The 20,340-nt window shown below is 42.0% G+C and overlaps 4 protein-coding genes across 4 annotated transcripts; 3 read left to right on the top strand and 1 right to left on the bottom strand.

Moving 5' to 3' along the window:
• Nucleotides 1-1,977: 1,977 nt before the first annotated feature.
• Ear (ENL/AF9-related super elongation complex transcription factor) lies at nucleotides 1,978-6,234 on the bottom strand. The gene is made up of 3 exons (XM_076324888.1): nucleotides 5,670-6,234; nucleotides 5,320-5,588; nucleotides 1,978-5,240 (listed from the first exon to the last, which is right to left on the bottom strand). Exons 1-3 carry the CDS (start codon nucleotides 5,806-5,808, stop codon nucleotides 3,423-3,425), a joined length of 2,226 nt encoding a protein of 741 aa, XP_076181003.1. The 5' UTR covers nucleotides 5,809-6,234; the 3' UTR covers nucleotides 1,978-3,422.
• Nucleotides 6,235-6,408: 174 nt separating this feature from the next.
• Nucleotides 6,409-8,160, top strand: Blos1 (biogenesis of lysosome-related organelles complex 1 subunit 1). Its single transcript, XM_076324028.1, has 4 exons — nucleotides 6,409-6,850; nucleotides 6,932-7,004; nucleotides 7,075-7,292; nucleotides 7,355-8,160. Exons 1-4 carry the CDS (start codon nucleotides 6,790-6,792, stop codon nucleotides 7,387-7,389), a joined length of 387 nt encoding a protein of 128 aa, XP_076180143.1. The 5' UTR covers nucleotides 6,409-6,789; the 3' UTR covers nucleotides 7,390-8,160.
• A 2,490-nt stretch (nucleotides 8,161-10,650) lies between these two features.
• Spx (Spliceosomal protein on the X) lies at nucleotides 10,651-12,753 on the top strand. The gene is made up of 4 exons (XM_076324173.1): nucleotides 10,651-10,963; nucleotides 11,210-11,293; nucleotides 11,370-11,644; nucleotides 11,726-12,753. Exons 1-4 carry the CDS (start codon nucleotides 10,921-10,923, stop codon nucleotides 12,569-12,571), a joined length of 1,248 nt encoding a protein of 415 aa, XP_076180288.1. The 5' UTR covers nucleotides 10,651-10,920; the 3' UTR covers nucleotides 12,572-12,753.
• Nucleotides 12,754-12,872: 119 nt separating this feature from the next.
• LOC143153219 (uncharacterized) lies at nucleotides 12,873-18,685 on the top strand. Its single transcript, XM_076324175.1, has 4 exons — nucleotides 12,873-13,204; nucleotides 13,295-13,674; nucleotides 13,849-14,065; nucleotides 14,433-18,685. Exons 2-4 carry the CDS (start codon nucleotides 13,447-13,449, stop codon nucleotides 14,447-14,449), a joined length of 462 nt encoding a protein of 153 aa, XP_076180290.1. The 5' UTR covers nucleotides 12,873-13,204; nucleotides 13,295-13,446; the 3' UTR covers nucleotides 14,450-18,685.
• Nucleotides 18,686-20,340: the final 1,655 nt, after the last annotated feature.

Raw genomic sequence — 20,340 nt, 5'->3', positions numbered from 1 at the left:
GTTACTAATTAGACGCGCTCTTTAATGCGGATAAACGGTTGACGAACTACTTTCACACCTTCGCAACGTTAGATTCGTTTTCACGCGGTTGGAAATACATCGATCGAGGTGGTACGATAGCAATCGCCCAACGAACATGGGTGAGTATTTTCGATCGTCGACGTAAACGTGAAACGCGTACGGTGCATTTACGTTTCAGTCGTTTTCCATCGACACCTCGAGAACGCACGCTTCTCTTTTACTTTCCGTTCTTTTTGATTCAGACACCGTCGTGATATATTTTTAGAGGCACAGTTATATAAGATGTTTATTTAGTCACCAAGGTACTTATTAAATGTACACCGAATGCATCAATGTACATCGAATGGCATATAAATTCAGGAGTACCGTCTTGTACTATTATCCTCGAAAATCATGAATAATTATATCTATACACGTCTAACCGTCATGGTTTCCTTATCTACTATTTACAGCTGATATAATTCGCCGGGAAATCTCATTTCGCGTTAATTGTGCATAAACTTTATACAACATTAGTCTACCTCGAGGAATGCCTCGAGCGTTCGTAAGGATAATTTTGATGAACGTGCACCTATCTATAAACACGCACGACACCCCACGGAAACTTAACCGTTAATTAAAACTCAAGCATGCAACAAACAAAAAAAATATACAATCTTGCCGTTTGTAAAAATATCAATAGTATCTACAAAACAAAAAAGACAAAGTAGCACACGCATCTGCTAAAGGGTCATCGTAAATGCATAGACACACAACACACACGCGCGCGCGCCTGCGTATAATTCTCCGATTCGAGTGATCATTAAAATTGCAAATTAACGATAAAATGTGTACACGATGATGTTGAGCCATCGATAGGTATGCAACTATCCAGCAGTTTCTGGTAATGCCCCTTACTCCGAAAGGATCTCTTTCATTTACGAGCCCACTCTGTACCGAGAGAAATTTTAGAATCGCTATCGAAACGCGAATCGGTACAAAATCGGCGTTAACTTCGCTCGCGAGTACCAGTGAATCGGTAATATCGGTCTCAAGATCGCAACGATTGTTTCCACGAACGATAATCATCGGGTCGATTATTCAAATTCTGTCCAATTGTGGACCGATCTCGATCGGTCCTTAAACACTTGCCTAGGATTTTCTGCGCGTAACATTAAAAAAGTAATCAATGTACTACGATTACGACGACGCACCGTTTAAATATCGCGAAATCGAGCTCTCGAAACGGTGCATCGGTGTGTGTGTGGGGATATGGGGGGATGTATGTGTGTGTGATACAATACTATATCATACTCGTATGATATACACTTATACCGATCGACGCTCGGCCCGTCGTTTTCCCTAATGTAATAAATAACGCGCTGCAAAACTATACAAACTACCATGATATTTTTTTTTACCTAATTGTACAATCTTCGTTATCTAGACAAAGTTATCAAAAAACATTAGACTATTTGGTGTATCGATTGCACGCAACGTCGTGACCGCTCTGTGGCATTTCACGAATCGCGAATGTGAAACGGACAAATGCATCGGTAAAAAAGAGCCGTTCTCGACGATTTTCAAAAATACATTAGCACAGGGGTGGGTTAGGGGACCGCGGGCATCGTTTCGATTCGTACGCCACGAGTTTCGAGCAAGAGGAAAGTTACGTCGCGCGAACACGCGCTGTACACGTCAAGCGAACAATTGTTCTCACTTTGAAATAAATATTAGGCACCCCAGAATGTTCACGAGGTTTTCTTCCTAACGCTCTGTCGCACGTATGTGGCGATCACCGTATGGTTTTCTTTTTTTTTTTTTAATTTAATTTAATTTTTTTTTTCAAACACCGCGCCCCAGACACCGTTCAAACGATCTACTGTATTTAGTCCCCGGTGGCATTGATATTTCTAGGGATTCGAAAAAAGTAATTTCGTCTCTGCTAATTTTCGGTACGAAAGAAAAAAAAAAAGAAAAAAAAACGAGCTCAACATTCCCACGTTCACGAGGCAAGTAAAGAACCGCGTGAATCGTACGGCGAAAAGTTCGGATCGATATTGCGGTTGGTTTGTTTCTCGTGTAATCGTCTAATATAAAATCGTGAACGTAAATATTGTTAGGACAGCCGCTCGGGTAATATCAACGCGTAGTTATGCGGGAGTGAAACAGTGAAGTGCCTCGAATAAAACGTTTGTAGCAAAGTTTCCATCAAAGGCACGGTGACACGGCTAAAGGCTCGAAAGTAAGTATAAAAGTATCCGTTCTAGTTAAACGCGTCGATGTTGCTCAACCCCTGTCGAACACAATGACCCAGCCTAATACTTAGAAAATACATTGTATAAAAGTAAAGAAGGAAACGCCGCATCAGATGCGCGCACACGACGTGGATAAATTAGTATCGAAAACCACGAAGATTCATCAAAGCAAACCGACATCGTTTCCAATCTGTCGCGTCTAATAGAAAAAATACGTCGACGTTCACTAACGAATGTAAAAATCATCGAATGATCGCCTCGATCGTTCTTATATTAATACGACGCGTATGAAAATATCAATAAATACAAGGTGTTCTTGATTCAAGAGGATGAACCTACGTACGTTAAATTCTTCGCGAGATATCAAGAATATATCTATGTTACAAGGCAATGCGATGCACAGAATTTGTTCTTTCTTTCTTCTTATTCTTCGTTTTCTTCTTCCTCTTCTTCTTCGTCTTCTTTTTCTTCCTCGTCATCATTTTTTTTGTTTGTTTTTAACGACCCCGATTACACCATAGAAATGAACGTAACGTTTTTTATATTTATAATATACAAGAAATCAAAGTATATTCGTGTCTACATAACGTGAGAATAAATGCACTGGGGACCATTCCGGGAATGCTCCTCAGAGAGAAACTGTAAAAAGTTTATGTTACACGATGATGCAAATGTACAATTCCCGATCTGTGCTTTATACAGGTTATATGTATAGTATCACCTATGTACAAAATAACATAAAAAGTAACAAGTGCTGGAAACGTGTAAAAATGTAAGAAAATAAGCTGATCTCGTGACAAAGACGAAAGGACCCGGTAGTTAAAAGCAACGAATTCGTCGTGTCTCGCTTCCCGTTAATTTCTTTTCACCCTCGATGCATAATTTTATGCACGAACTGCCCGCGACGCGATCGAAAGTTACGCGGTCGTTGAACGAAAACGAAAATACAATGAAATTCAAGCGTGCACCCCGTTAAAAAAGAAACGATCCTCCTCGTTTAGCCGAGGAGTTGTGTGTGTGTGTGCAACATTCTTCTGGGGTCTTATATATTACTTTATATTCACGTGGAAGAATCTCTTGTAAGCTCAAATAACTTAGTGACTTATACATAGAATAATAATATGTAAAATGAAGGAGATGTCATATACTTTAAGCTACAGACGGTCACGACGCAAAGAACTGCTGTAGACGCTGCACTGTTCTACGATCCAGAGCACACAGGTCAAAGTCAAACGTCTTCTTCGTAATCTCGTACTGACCGGTCTCCGCGATCACCTGAACGACTCTCTGTAGCTCTTGGTTGTCTTGCAGGGTCATTATTTTTTGTTGCAAGTCTTTCAATTGAGACACATAATCCTCTGAAAACACTGGTGGTTCTCCAATGTCCGACTCGATCAAAGTACTGTTCGTCGAATCCGGGGCCACTTGTTCCGCCTCGGTCTTCACACTTTTCTCAACAACTTGTTCGGTCGGTGCGCAGTCCTCTTTAACTTTCGCGATATGAACAGTTTCCTGGTCGACCGCGACCGGCGACTGGCTCGACGAAACGGGCTCCAAAGGAGGTGACGTGGAATGACCTCTGTCCTTCTCCCGTTTCACGACGTGTTCGTCGTCGCCCTTGCTCTCGCTTCTCCGTTTCCTCTTGCGGATCTCCTTCTCCTCGCCTTTGCTACCTTTCGGTTTTTCCCGCTTGTTTCGATCGATTTTCTCTTTCTTGATGTCCGACGGGATCCCCGGCGAAAGCGGTTTCGCCATTTCTGTGGGTGGTGTGGATACCGTAAGGTTCTCGGTCTCCTTTTTAACGGTGGGCGCTAATTTCGGTTCGGAGAAGGAATCGTCGTCGATGGACGGTGCCGAATCGCTGCTATCCCTTTCCGGCATTTCGGCCAATAGGGTCGAAAGCGGATTAGCCACTGGCGCGTTAGGCACGCTGTTCTGCTTCTCCGTTGACGACTTTATCCTGTCGCGTTTCTCCTTCTTGTCCCTCTCTTTGCTACTGTCCCGTTTGTCCTTTTTCTCCCTCTTTTTGTGCTTATGTTTCTGCCTGTCCTTCTCGCTCTTGCCATCTTTCGTTTTGTCAGATTTTTCAGTCTTTTCCGGTTTCTCTATCTTCAATAGTTTCTCGTCCTTTGGTTTCTCCGGCTCCTTCGGCGGCTTCGGCGACTTCCTGCCGTCTTTCGTCAATTTATACTCTTGACTCTTTTCCTTCTCGGACTTCTCAGACTTCTCCGGTTTATCGCTTTTCTTTTCGTTCAATTTTAGAACCTCCTTGGCAGCTGACCGTTCCCCTTCTTTATACTTGTCTTTTCGTTCCTTATCCCTGTCCTCTTTGTGCTTCTTTTTATCCTTTTTCTTCTCACTCTTGGAGGAATCCGCGACACTCTTGGAATTATCCTTCGCTTTGTCTTTCTCTTTGCCTTTGTCCTTCTCCTTCTCAGAAACGATTTTTTTCAATTCCTTCTCCTTGGACTTTGGGGAAACTGGTCTCTTCGCGGGTGGAAGAGCAGAGGGACTAGGCGGTCTCTTTAACGAAACCGGCGATGGAGGTCTTTTGTTGGAGGGGCTCGAGTGACTTTTATTACTCGGACTAGAAGGCCTTTTTGATTTCTCTTTATTCCGACTTTTATCTTTAGACTGATCTTTTATCTTCTTATCCTTTTTATCGTCCACTTTCTCCTTTTTACTCTCCTTGTGAGGGCTATCTTTGAGTTTCGATGTTTTGTCTACCTTATCCGATTTTTCTGTGGTAACTAACGGTTTTGGGGCCGATGATTTTTCCGCCTGTGTAGGCTTTTTGGTGTCTTGGGAAACCTTCGTCGGTTTCAGAGGGGTTCCAAATAATTCGGCGAAAGAATTTGATGTTTTCGACTCCACGGTTTTGTGCTTTTTCGTCTCGCTTCCGCTTAACTTTGGTTTACCGACCATAGTTGGTGTCTTATTTTCACTTTTCTCTGCCGAACTTTCGGAACTGGATACAACGACCTGTCGGTATAAATATATTCGTTTGATAAACTCTAAAGATTCGAAAACAGTCGCGCGGAGCAGAACGAAATATACTTACACCACCACCTTTTAATAATTTTCTCCTAAATTCATCCGAAGGATTATTAATTATTTCGATATGTCGTATCACATTTGTAATAGCAGGGCCACTCGATTGTAAGTTAAGATCGTATAAAATTTCAATCTTTTTGGTTCCTTCATCCTTGTTTCTTAAGTAAATATGAATGGGAATCTCAAAACCAGCATAACCAGATTCTTTGATCTCGAACGGTGGCTCTTTTAATACCCTCTTTGGTTTTGAGAAAGTTTCGTGCAGTTGAAAAACCACTACAATTTAGAACAGGATAAATTAACGGACGTTAGATTTAAGTTTAAAAGCAAATAATGATGGAAAAAAAATATATTTACCTTTTTCAACATAGTGATGTATGTCAGCGTTCTCAACACCCCGCACGTATAATTCCCAATCATGAGTATAACCCTGAGGGGTGGTGCGCATACGTAACATCGATGAGTGCCCACATTCTAATGTAATGCGAATTGCCATTCTCTCATATGAAATTTTTAAAATGCTCTTTTCCAAAGAAAATAGAGGATGTTAATTGCCGCGAGTAAACACAGAAATTTATATTACATTTTTATTTATCTGAGTGGACGTGAATGAAAACACTGGTGAATCCTTAACTATCAAGTCCATCACAAAACATTTGCGACGCTGAAAACCATCGTCCAGCAACTTATGCTAGATGTACAAGTAATGACAGCACTTCTTTCCTAATTTTCGTACTCTTGAGATTCTGGTGCATCGTTTGGTTACACTTGTTTTGTATGAAAGTGTTAACCACCTCATTAGAATAGAATGTTGTGTCAAACGAGGATTTTGCTGGAGGCAATTCGCCTCGTTAGAGTTGGGGTAATTCTATAGTTTTCTTCGAGCTAAAACCGATTCGATTATCAACAGGTAAACTTTACACCAACGAGAACTAGTCGCCATACTCGTTATTCCGTATACTATATAGACTTAAAAAAGTTTGCATATACCGCCACCTAGCGGCAAGCACTGTATCTTCCTTATGTGCCAATACAAATACTTCTTTTTGTACAATTTTGTCCAATCCTTGGTTAAATAGATGAGACATTACTTATTATTAGAACGCAGAGTCCTAGCATATTTAACCGGTGTTTATTGGTTCAAATTTTAAGGACAACTTCGCTACCGAGATATAGGTAGAACACCGATCATGGATGAAATGTTTTATGCAAAATTCGCAAGAATTTTATTCATAAAGTAGATATCAAATTACCAGATCGAGATATACATACTTTCCTTGAAATCAATAAACAGACTCGCATCGAACGAGCAAGTGTGAATACATTTGTCGTAAATAAACATATGTAAATTGTACGTGAGAAGAATAGGGTTCTTTCGGACGATCAACTACAAATTTATAAGGAACGAGCTTAATGTATACCATAAATGTAACCTGAAAATAGTGTTGCCAAGTGTTGTATTTGTTTATCGAAGAAGATGTTATCTGCAATTGTAAAAGAGCATCAAAGTAAACAAGCAGTAAGAAAAGAGAGACAAGGTAACTCACAAATGTTTTTACCCAAATAAATTTATCGTAACCGTGCAGTAATATTGTATAAAAGTAAAATCGTTTCGACAGAGCAAAAACGAAAGGAAGCTGTGCAAGCTGCGAGTAACTTGACGCAAGCTTTAGTCGATCATTTAAACGTAGGGTAAGTATTAAATGTTCTTCGACGCGTACCGTAATCAAAAATTTTGTTCAACGAACAACGTATAATTTAGGGTAGCCCAAGCGTATCTGAATCAGAAAAAATTGGATGCGGAAGCGAAACAATTGCAGCACAGTGCAACCAATTTTGCAAAACAAACACAATCTTGGTTGAACTTGGTAGAATCCTTTTCGAGTGCATTGAAAGAAATCGGTGATGCAGAAAATTGGGCACGTAGTATCGAAGGAGATATGAGGACCGTAGCAACTGCTTTAGAATATTCTTACAAAGGTACACGATTTGTAATAATTATTATATAGGTACAGAGAAACTTATCGACGCATTTATTTTAGCAACCCAAGAAGTGCAAGGAACCAACGTTCCATAAACATATCCAAATGTTGAAGAATAAGACTTAATTGTAATTATCTTGTTTAAACAATCATAGATAGATATACACTTATTGAATGTTATGAAGTGCTGAATATTTTGCGTTTATATTAATATATATTACAATAAATATAAATATAATGTTCTCTTATATTTAAAATTTATTATACATAATTAGTTGAAATTCTAATAACTGCATACGTATATTTGTGAAACACAAATTATTTTTTACGAATGTCCAAATTATTATTTATCCGTGCTAAATAATTACCGTCATTGACCAAAGTTTATTATTTTCATAAAAAAGAAACCGCTGCTGTAAAATGAATAGTGTTGCCATCTGAAGTGGCATTAAATTAAAAATTAAACAATTTTTGGAATTGTGGTACTGCACAGAGTTTAGAATAAACAATTAATACATGAATACATCATTCTTCATTCGTATGATCAAAATTTACGCACGTTAAACAATTAATTTGTTAATACATAATTTTTCATTCTTACTTATAAATAATTTAGAATTCTCGATTCCGTCATTCTAACAAGCATTCTGAGTACAACTGTTAAAGCGCTGCAATGTAGCTTCCAAATAGTAAATTGTTCATAAAATGAAGGAATAAACAACGGGTTCAGTGGTGTACATGGAATGTCTGTTAGAATCTAAGTACAAAACATGATTTATACGTAAAGCATTGTGTGTCTGTAAGATTGTAACATGTATTAAAATGAAGGGTTGAAATAAAACTTACAAGACGCCTTTTATATAAGAGTTTATGTATAATTTTTATTTGACTCCACATATACATCGCTAATTCTATTTGAACGACCAGACGCGTTATTCTTTTTTATTTCTTACGAAAAATTTATATTTTGACAGCTAGATTCTAATACACGGTCTAACAGCACGTATGTCTCCATCTAGCGCTTCGCTGCCAAACTATTTCTCGACAAACTTGGACGTTTTTCCGTAGATGGCACCACCTGTACTTTTTCGGATTATTTAAATTTTAAATTAAAAATTAAACAATTTTTGGAATTGTGGTACTGCATAGAGTTTAGAATAAACAATTAATACATGAATACATCATTCTTCATTCGTATGATCAAAATTTACGCACGTTAAACAATTAATTTGTTAATACATAATTTTTCATTCTTACTTATAAATAATTTAGAATTCTCGATTCCGTCATTCTAACAAGCATTCTGAGTACAACTGTTAAAGCGCTGCAATGTAGCTTCCAAATAGTAAATTGTTCATAAAATGAAGGAATAAACAACGGGTTCAGTGGTGTACATGGAATGTCTGTTAGAATCTAAGTACAAAACATGATTTATACGTAAAGCATTGTGTGTCTGTAAGATTGTAACATGTATTAAAATGAAGGGTTGAAATAAAACTTACAAGACGCCTTTTATATAAGAGTTTATGTATAATTTTTATTTGACTCCACATATACATCGCTAATTCTATTTGAACGACCAGACGCGTTATTCTTTTTTATTTCTTACGAAAAATTTATATTTTGACAACTAGATTCTAATACACGGTCTAACAGCACGTATGTCTCCATCTAGCGGTTCGCTGCCAAACTATTTCTCGACAAACTTGGACGTTTTTCCGTAGATGGCACCACCTGTACTTTTTCGGATTATTTAAATTTTAAATTAAAAATTAAACAATTTTTGGAATTGTGGTACTGCACAGAGTTTAGAATAAACAATTAATACATGAATACATCATTCTTCATTCGTATGATCAAAATTTACGCACGTTAAACAATTAATTTGTTAATACATAATTTTTCATTCTTACTTATAAATAATTTAAAATTCTCGATTCCATCATTCTAACAAGCATTCTGAGTACAACTGTTAAAGCGCTGCAATGTAGCTTCCAAATAGTAAATTGTTCATAAAATGAAGTAATAAACAACGGGTTTAGTGGTGTACATGGAATGTCTGTTAGAATCTAAGTACAAAACATGATTTATACGTAAAGCATTGTGTGTCTGTAAGATTGTAACATGTATTAAAATGAAAGGTTGAAATAAAACTTACAAGACGCCTTTTATATAAGAGTTTATGTATAATTTTTATTTGACTCCACATATACATCGCTAATTCTATTTGAACGACCAGACGCGTTATTCTTTTTTATTTCTTACGAAAAATTTATATTTTGACAGCTAGATTCTAATACACGGTCTAACAGCACGTATGTCTCCATCTAGCGCTTCGCTGCCAAACTATTTCTCGACAAACTTGGACGTTTTTCCGTAGATGGCACCACCTGTACTTTTTCGGATTATTTAAATTTTAAATTAAAAATTAAACAATTTTTGGAATTGTGGTACTGCACAGAGTTTAGAATAAACAATTAATACATGAATACATCATTCTTCATTCGTATGATCAAAATTTACGCACGTTAAACAATTAATTTGTTAATACATAATTTTTCATTCTTACTTATAAATAATTTAGAATTCTCGATTCCATCATTCTAACAAGCATTCTGAGTACAACTGTTAAAGCGCTGCAATGTAGCTTCCAAATAGTAAATTATTCATAAAATAAAGGAATAAATAACGGGTTTAGTGGTGTACATGGAATGTCTGTTAGAATCTAAGTACAAAACATGATTTATACGTAAAGCATTGTGTGTCGGGAAACTTGTAACGTGGATTAAAATGTAAGGTTGAAATAAAACTTACAAAACGCTTTTTATATAAGATTTTATGTATAATTTTTATTTGACTCTTACATATACATCGCTAATTCTATTTAAACGACCAAACGCGTTATTTTTTTTTATTTTTTACGAAAAATTTATATTATGACAGCTGGATTCTAATACACGGTCTCACAGCACGTATTTCTCCATCTAGCGCTTCGCCGTCAAACAATTCCTCGACAAACTTGGGCATTTTGACGTTAGAGGTGTTATTTTTACTACCGCATGTTATCGTTAGATGGCTACACTGTTCATTTTTGTAAATAGATTACCAATCTAAGAATAAAATTACTATATATTAAATATGCATTATTGAGACTGAATTCCAATACGCGTAATCTAGATGCGGTGAGTGTTACAAAATAGGAACTGGCAATAGTTTCACGATATCTCAATTTTATACTAGGTTATCGTTGCGACAAATAAATTTCTATAAATTACGTATCGCATTATTTTGAAAATGAATTCTGATACATATGAACAATATATAACTTAAATGGTATACACAAATGTATTAAAATGCAAAGATACGTATTTTATAAATAGTAATCTATTCATTGAATAACCTATTGTGAATAAAGTCACTAGATATGCATGCACACCTAGCGTACGAGCCTACTTTAATTATACAATTTATATAACACCATCTAGCGTGTTATACGTACGACAAGCAGAAACTTGTGGATAGAAAAGAGATGCATTTGGAATGCCATATTCCCCTTAAACGACAAGAATTGGACACATGTTTGGAACACAATGTACAAACGTATATGTCAGTAGCTGGTAAATTAAATGGTAATTATGGCGGCCGGTCCCATTGCAGAACGTAATCAGGGTGAGTTTATACTGTTAATGTACATTATACGATTCTAATAAGCACAATTTACACGCATTACACGAGAGAGTAATTACTCCGATGTTTCTGCTTTCTCGCAAACTGTAGAATATTAAGTTCTATTAGGTTATGTGTGCATAAACACTAAGAACGAACAGTTCTAGTGTTTGGTCTAAATATTTAGACATATTCGTCAAAAAAATTATCAATTTTTGATAATTTAAATATAACATACAATTATTTTAGATGCTACGATATACGTCGGCGGTCTGGACGACAAAGTTACAGAATCCCTTATGTGGGAACTGTTTGTACAATCCGGACCAGTGGGTACGTAATTAATGTGACGAAAATGTCGATTACTTTTAAACATTGCACTAAAACGTATCGATCAACTTTTTTTTAGTCAACGTCCATATGCCCAAAGACAGGGTGACTCAAATGCATCAGGGCTACGGATTCGTCGAATTCATGGGAGAGGAAGACGCGGACTATGCTATTAAAATAATGAATATGATAAAACTGTACGGAAAACCTATAAGAGTGAACAAAGCGAGCGCTCATCAAAAGAATCTCGACGTGGGAGCTAATATCTTCATTGGAAATCTCGATCCGGAAGTGGATGAAAAATTATTGTACGATACTTTCAGCGCGTTTGGGGTAATTCTTCAAACACCAAAGGTAACGTACCCCAACAATTGGCGATACAAATTCTTCAAGCAGAACTCGCATTGAACTCGTTGAAACGCATTCGTGTTTCAGATAATGAGAGATCCCGAGACGGGAAACTCGAAAGGTTTCGCATTCATAAACTTTGCCTCGTTCGACGCGTCCGATGCAAGCATAGAAGCAATGAACGGTCAGTATCTATGCAACAGACCTATCTCGGTGTCGTACGCTTTTAAACGCGACGCTAAAGGAGAGAGGCACGGAAGTGCTGCGGAAAGATTGTTGGCCGCTCAGAATCCATTGAGTCAAGCGGACAGACCTCATCAATTGTTCGCCGATGCTCCTCCATTGGCGCCACCTCCGATGCCGAATTCGAACGCAGCGTCTCATCAACCGTCTCATCATCCTCAACATCACGTAATGCATCACGGAATGGTGGTACCGCCCCCACCGCCACCGTCAACGCCTGGTCCTCCGATGGGTCACCCTCCACCGCCTCCCGTTCCACCGCCCCCATCGAGCGGTTTCCCTCCGTCGAGCATTCCTCCGCCTCCTTTGCCACCGATGTCAATGGCGGCTCATCCACCTCTACCACCCGGAATGCCACCCCCGTTACCACCTATGCCAGTTCCATCGTCCCAATCGCAAGGAACACCCAGGATGATGGCACCGCCGCCTCACTGGAGCGTCGGTGGCCCGCCTCAAGGTCAATTCCCACCGCCTCCGCCACCATCCTCCACCGGTGCACCGCCACCCCAATTTGGACAATTTCAACCACCACCACCGCGTCCACCACCTGGTTGGAGACATCCACCGCCCCCTCCCGTGTCCCAGGGAGGACCGCCGCCGCCGCCACCTCCACCGCCGCAATTTCGACCGCCATTCCCGCCAAGAGGACCACCGCCACCTCCACCCCCCCACGATTCCAATCAATATTAAAATTACATTCTCTCCGTCTGTGTACTTCGACGTTTGTAAACGTAATTTAAGAATATTCATCATCTTTTTCACCATCTTCGATATTTCGACCCGACGCGAAGGTTTTACATACTGTACAACGAACGTGTATATTTCATAAAAAAAAAGGAAAAGATTGTCAATAAAGCACGGTCTCACGGTCACGCAAATCATTGGGGGGCAAGAGGATACGTTTCGTCGCAACACCCGCGGGAGATACGAGAATCGATCTTACCCCATGGGGAGGAAGTTCAAAGATGGAAAATTCACGGTGAATTGGCGAGTGGTTTTTCCCCACTCGAAGACTTTCGAACTCGGTCGTTCGTTGCATCGATCCGGGTGGCCGCCGCATAGCGAATAAGGACATGCGAAGCTCGCGTTATCGATTATTTCGAGGCTGTCCTGTCGCCCAGTTGTCGGCGATTACGCCGCGCGCGGACATACGAGCGGCGAAACAGTTGTCCTCGAGCGACACCGACGCGTCGGTACTTTGTTCGCATGAGCAACCTTGCAGAAATTACAAGGAGACGATAAACAATTATGAAGAAACGAAACGCGCGCGAACCGTACCAGAGGATGTTGCGTTGCGCGCGTTGATCGCGTGTCGTTAATCGGGTAAGTAAGGGGAACAGGTGTCCGATGTGGTAAATTAAGCGGCGCCGGGCGGCGCTACGAGTTCTGAAAATAACAAGATTTTTTTTTTAGATTGTTCGCGACTCGATGCGGCGGCTTCATCGATCCGTGCTTCGTCGTCTTTGTTGTCGTTGTTGTCGTCCCGTTGACTCGCTTGGTGAGCCGTATTCAACGAAATTTGCCAGAAGGACGCGAGCAGCCGCGATCATGCACGAGTTGTGATCATGGCGCGTTTCTACTACGAGTGTAACTCGGATCTGGTGAACGAGAACGGGACCGGGGACATCGATACGATCAAACCGTACGCGTGCACACCGGACAAGTATTGTTTGTACTGTTGTTGCAATTCCCAGTGTTGCCTACTGATACAAAGACGGCCGCCACGACATTTTTGGGAAGCCTGGTACTTTTGGCTGGGCATTGCTTTACTCGCTGTATTTATCGTATCTTCGGTAAGTGGTCCCCCGGACCCGATTGCGCCCTGTCGCGAGCAAGTTTTCACGTTTCTCGTCTCTTCGAGGTTTTTGACCCGCGCCCGCGCGCGCGCTTGCTCGTCGTACTCGTCGCGCGCAACGTCGATTCTTTTTTCTTTTCAAGGATCGTTTTGATTCCTTTTCGAAACGCAGGTGAGCAGCTACATAGTCAGTAATTGCAGACATAATATTCAAGGTGTACCATTAAGGCACAACGCGCACACCGACAGACGGAACGATCACCGCCGCGTCGCACCGCCGAGAACCAATGGGAACGAGATACTGATAAGTATAATACCGACTTCGGAATTTTTCCCGTCGCATCGAAAAATGTTCGTGATCGCCTCCCAGCCGGCCGTCAGTCACCTGAGTGAGTACCACGTTTATTCGATACCGTGGGTTCGTCCGGTTCGATGTTGCCCCGCGTCCCGTGTCGCGTAATCGCGTAATCGCGTATGATTTAGCGAGGACGTTACGGTTCGTGTACGCGACTCGTGTCCGACCGGTTGCGATAAAAGCAAGAAGAAGAAGAAGAAAAAAAAAGAAAGAAAGAAGACAAAAATAAAGGAAACACTTCCAACGAGCGAACGAATCCGTACGAGCAAAAAGCACCCGGGGGGGAATGGCATTTCTTAATCCTTTCGAGATTCGATTAATCGCCGGAATGACGAGCACCGAACGATTCGTGTAATTACGAGCAATAATAACGTTGTCCCGTGCATTGATTTATATTGCAGCACCCGTCGTTGCGTGAAGTCGTTTCGTTTTAGCGGACCAATTACGGCGACGATAGGACGCCAGACGCTACGGGAGAGCCACAGGAGGATCATCGTTCGGCATTTTCCACGGTTAACGCGCGCAGAGTTTTTAAGGTACGGCGTGTCGCTCGGTGATCGGTTGGAACGCATCATCGTGGCCGTCGTCGTTACGCGGCGGGGAACGAACGTTTACGATAAACGAGTCCGTTTTTACACGTTGCCTACACGGACGTAATAACCGGTGGCGGCACCAACGTCCCCTCCTCTGTCTCTCCCTCCCTCCCTCCCTCTAGTTCTCTCGATCGTGGTCAACATTCTGGACAAATGAGAAACGATTTCAGCCGAGATTACGGACGCCGTTCGTACCCTCGCGGAACGATCGCTTTGACACAGAGGCCGCTCACGATGGATCGCGATCCTTGTACGAGGGAGCTGTGCCGCGCAACCGTGACGACGCGAGCTTCCGCGGCGACGAATGTAACGCGATTCGACGTTCCCCGATGCGCGAAACGAACCAAGATCGAACGAGATCCCCGTAGCGGAGGAACGACGTTTCAGTTTCTTATACGACAGCGCGTGGTCACCGTGACCTCGGTTCGTCCCTCGTTCGCGTCGAGCACCTAACGCGATCTCGACGTTCCCCAACGAGGGTGACGTCCAAGGGAAGACTTTCACGGTATTGGTGACGTCGAAGGGAAGACTTTTGGGGCATGGGTGATGTCGAAGAGAAGACTTTTGGGGCATGGGTGACGTCGAAGAGAAGACTTTCGCGGTATGGATGACGTCCAAGGGAAGACTTTCACGGCATGGGTGACGTCGAAGGGAAAACTTTTGGGGCACGAGTGACGTCGAAGGAAAGACTTTCACGGTATGGGTGACGTCCAAGGGAAAACTTTCACGGCATGGGTGACATCGAAGAGAAGACTTTTGGGGCATGGGTGACGTCGAAGAGAAGACTTTTGGGGCATGGGTGACGTAGAAAGGAAGACTTTCGTGGCATGGGTGACGTCGAAGGGAAGACTTTCACGGCATGGGTGACGTCCAAGGGAAGACTTTCGCTGCATGGGTGACGTCGAAGGAAAGACTTTCGCAGCATGGGTGACGTCCAAGGGAAGACTTGCGCGACATGGGTGCACGGTGGACGATACGAGATCGTACAGCTCGACGAACCGGAGAAGATCCCCGGATGGAGGGGAGAGACGATAAACCCTCGTCGCGCGACCGCTCGATTTTTTCGTCCCTCTCTCGATATTCTTCGCGTTGTTCCGGTGTCGAGTCTTGGAAACTCGTTTTCGGTTCTCCCTTAGTTTTCTTTTTTCTTTATTTTAATTTATAACATCTGACGGCGATACCAGAGAACCGAACGCCGAGAAATACCGGTGGCCGGGCACGAAAAATTAAAGTTCCTATCTTTCGATCGCCGGAAGGACCGTCGAGCGCAAGCCGGATGTCATTAGGCGATGTTTCATCCACGATAATAGTTTCTTTTTTTTTTTATCGTCCGAGAACAAATTTTTCGTCCCGACGCAACGAATTTAATTTCTCCGAATATTCCAATTCCTCGACAGTGGTTTCTTCGAACGTTGACAGGAGTACGTACCATTCGACACGAAGAATAATTTATCATTGCCCGAAGAAACAATTGCCCGAGAAATGTCTCGATTATCGAGATCGTGGTATATCTCGCCGAATGACGCCAGACCCGGCAGAATTCGTCCTCTCCGTTCTCCCTCGCAAGGACCTTCTCCAAGTCGTCGAACTGTACCATATCCAGTCGAAACGAGGAACAACGATTCGCGTTGTCAACCCTTCGATCGCGCGCCATGAACGCTTACGATTGTACGAGTGTACACGTGTGCAAGATACGCGAGAATGCTGCATCGAAGTCGTTTACCATCGAAGGGTTCGAATCGAATCGATTTGAGCCGCGTCGATGCTTTCGAAACATCGCTCGACCGTTTAGAAGTTTACACGCCGAAGAGGTTTCTGCTACTCATACGGTCTCGGTATGTGGCGGAGGGGAGCAGCCAGATCGAAACTCGTTTCTTCTCGAGGACTCGAATGGGCGTAACTCCCATTAACAATTAAGAAGACACGCTCGACGTACTTGACCGGGTACGAAGAGATTGGGAGCTAATTAAAAAGGACAATCGGGCGAATGCGAACCCAAGGCGACGCGCGCTTCCCTTCGTTCTCCCCCTTACCACCCTTTCTTTTTCCTTTTTTTCTATCTTTTCGCGCATCTCCCTCGGATCCTGGCTCTCGTCCTCTTATCTCCCAAACTCCTCGTCTTCCCTTTCCGTCCCGTTTGCTCCCTAAGTCGGCTTCCCCATCTCGAGATCGATCTCGCGATAGCTCTTAATCGCGGTGTAATCTTCGTGGAAGAGAGGAATCGAGAGGAACTTGGGCGGTTGCCGAGCGTGCTCGGATGGGATACGCGCAAGCGCTTACACCGACGATAAAGACGCGATACCATTCGCTCACGATCACGGTCCCGAACGCACCGATTTTCGAAAATAATTGTCTATATTCTCTACGCGGAGAAAGTACCACGTCGTTATTGTTACTCTCTTTGGGCAACGTCGAGATAATTGCGATCGCACGTAGCGATTCGCGCGGAAATTTGAAAATTTTTCTCGTTGATTTTCGCGCCATTTTTTCTCAGTTGTACACCGAGACGGAAAAATGAGACGAAAATCGAGGAAAGTGTTCTTTGATTGTTCATCGACACCTTCGTTAGAGAAAGCACGTATTTGCCGTTATTGTTAAGTTTCTTTTGATTCGCGCGGAAATTTGACAATTTTTCTCGTTGATTTTCGCGCCATTTTTTCTCAGTTGTACACCGAGACGGAAAAATGAGACGAAAATCGAGGAAAGTGTTCTTTAATTGTTCATCGGCACCTTCTCCGTCGGAGAAAGCACGTGTTTGTCGTTATTGTTACGTTTCTTTTGTAACGTCAAAAGAATTACAAGCAATTCGGCAATTTTCCCGTTGATCTTCGCGTAATTTTTTCTCCGTGTATCGTCCTCTCGATACACGAGAGGAAAAATGTCCAACCGGCGTTCTTTCCACCAGGAATTTGCGTGACTGGCCAATCCGTTTTGGAACGCAACGATCGATGCTTGAAACGTATTTTGCACGAAAGATACCGAACTAGAATAGATTTTTTCGCACCGGTAGACGGATCATTCGCTGGCCAATTCGATGGCGAATTAATTTTTTTCGTCGTGAACAGAAACAGAATTTTCTTTCTCAAATTCAGAAAATTTCTTTTGAATGATCATTCGTTCTACGTCGAAGCAACCGTAAGAAATTCCGATCCTGTGTATAAACGAGTCTCGAATAGACTTCTCCAAAGTACAATTTCTTTTTTTTTTTTTACAACGATAGATATCTCGTTTGTAGCGTGTTTCTCGGCAAATCGATTTTCTAACCTCGCAACTATACCGATTCGCAGAATCGATTTTTTCAACGAGAACCGGCATCCATAGTTCACGCATGCTTACACAATCGCCGTCCAATGTTCTCCCAACGAGCAATAATCGTTTGGCTGTGATCGTGTCAATTCATTTCGAACGAATACGAAAATGTGATTACGGAAATGTGAGATTCTTGTTTCGCGCGATAAAAGCGAAGAAATTTGAATAAACGATATAACGTTCTACGTTTAACGACCAAAACGGTAGAATTGAGCGAGAAAATGTAAATAGGTGTGCGTTAGATCAACGTATCCGTCAACCGGTTGTCCTACGAAAAACCATAGCTTCGTTAATATGCACCCGAAACAACGACACGACTCGCGATTTAACGTCTCGCACGAGTGTGTTTGAAATTAATTTCATAGGTTGCGAAAGAGAGAAGAAGAAAAAAAGAAAAAAAGAAAAAAAAACAGAAACCCAACCGTCCCGTTACCGTTAAGATTCGACCGTACTGGCCGTGACGGTGAACAACTCTGGCAAATAAAAGACATTCAGGTGTGTTACGTTGAACGATACGCACGGAGCCCTATCTCTGTTTATTTCCCTCGAATCCCACGGTAGGACGCGCGCCGATGCGAGACGCTCCATTAATAAATAGCAGGCCTCCGGAGATTTACACCTGAGAAACTCCAGTTCTCACGATTGCGTCGTTGATCCAATTAAAGCTTAATTACGCCGTTAGGGGAGTAGTGATCCCCGTAACGCGCGATCAGGAAAGTGCAAATTTCGAGGGAAGGAAAGGAAAAGCGACGTAAACGTCGTCGGGACGCTTATGGAGGACCAGCTCTCCTCCTCGTCGTCGTTCGCGCTCGATCCGCGTACGCGATACATTTCAATAAATTAAACGACGTGAAAGAAATCCTTGTGCTCCCTGTAAATCTTTTTACGGCGGACACTCGATCCGCTTGTGCAATAAGAAGCGGCAAGGGAGCAAGAGCAGCGCGCCGGGACCGACCTCGTTCGAGTGTAACGAAGTGTCGTTCCGATAACCCGGCCCGGCTTTTACTGTCACTCGACCAACGACGATAAAGAAATGTGCAACCAGTGGGGTTCTGCTTAATGTTGCATGGACAGGAAACTAACCGGGGAATTAAACTCCATCGTCCCGCCCCTACGGAGATGCCAGTGTCTCGCGATTGAGACGTTCGAACGTCGCCTGATCGCGAACTATGCTCGGGCAAGGGGAACGGATTCTTTTTCCTTTTTTTTTTCTTTCCCCCTCCCTTTTTCTTTCTTTCTTGCTTTTTTGCATCGAGCACCGCTCTTCTTCTCGAGGATCCTCGTCGAGAGCCCGAACCCGGTTCAGAACGTTTCGTTGCGCTCATCGGAGTAAAAAGGGGTTACGGTGGAACCTCTCGATACACGCGTGCGAACCTTGTTCGTTGCATTGTGTACAGAAGTACTGTGAGGGGACAGTCACTTGGCAACACGTGAAATCGAAAGTAGAAAGATCTGCCGTTTTCGAGATGGAAACGAATCGTCGAATCGACTTCTCCAAAGTACAATTCTTTTTTTTTTTTACAACGATAGATATCTCGTTTGTAGCGTATTTCTCGGCAAATAGATTTTCTAACCACGCATCTGTACCGATTCCTCGACTTTTCTCCGAGACGAAACCGAGCATTGCGCGAGAGGTGTATCGAGATTGGAGGTATCGAGGGTTGTATGCTGATTTTTCGAAACGATCGTTGTTGCTCCGAGTAATTTCGATTTATCGTTTTCTTTCGAAGCAACGCTTTTATCTCTTATATTCTATTTCGTGATAACCGAATCTTAAAATACGTCGACCGCAGTTTCTATCGTACGATATATTTTTGTTGGTTTTAATTCCTTTCCCAGTCGATAGTTACTTATTTTGAATCGTTCTTTTCGATATCGTTTGCAACTCGCGAAAAAACTATGTATCGAGAGTCAAACGAATCGAAGGTAAAGATGAACGATTTTTAGCGATAGGGGGTAAGAAAAATAATTTTAGAAACATTATCGATGCTGTGAACTATTTCTAGACTTTTTTTAGTCGAAGAGAGTTCCACTCTTCGATTCGAGAACAACGAAACGAACACAAAGACACGGTATCGAAATCAACATCGTGGATTCCAATTCGATCTCGTTATTTTTATTTTTATCTTTCATGATTATTGGGGGTACAACGCATTAATTTAAGAAAGTACCTTTGTTTCTACGCGATCTCCAAGTGTATACGTATATTTTATCCCCGCGATGCCAATTTCTCGTTTTGCTGGCTGTTAGCGAGAAGCCGGCCCCGTCAAAGATTGGTTACATCTGGACAGTCCGAAATACAGTGGATGAAAAAAGTATTTATACGCTACAATGCGAGGAAATTCCCTTAACCTACATATCACTGATTTAAATGTAAGTTTGTGTGCATGTAAAGCATCCTGGACTG

This window comes from Ptiloglossa arizonensis, chromosome 12 (assembly GCF_051014685.1).
Source record: "Ptiloglossa arizonensis isolate GNS036 chromosome 12, iyPtiAriz1_principal, whole genome shotgun sequence".
In the NCBI taxonomy this organism is placed as follows: domain Eukaryota; kingdom Metazoa; phylum Arthropoda; class Insecta; order Hymenoptera; family Colletidae; genus Ptiloglossa; species Ptiloglossa arizonensis.
Note: the sequence above shows the minus strand (reverse complement) of the source record. Positions and strands in the feature narration are given on the sequence as shown.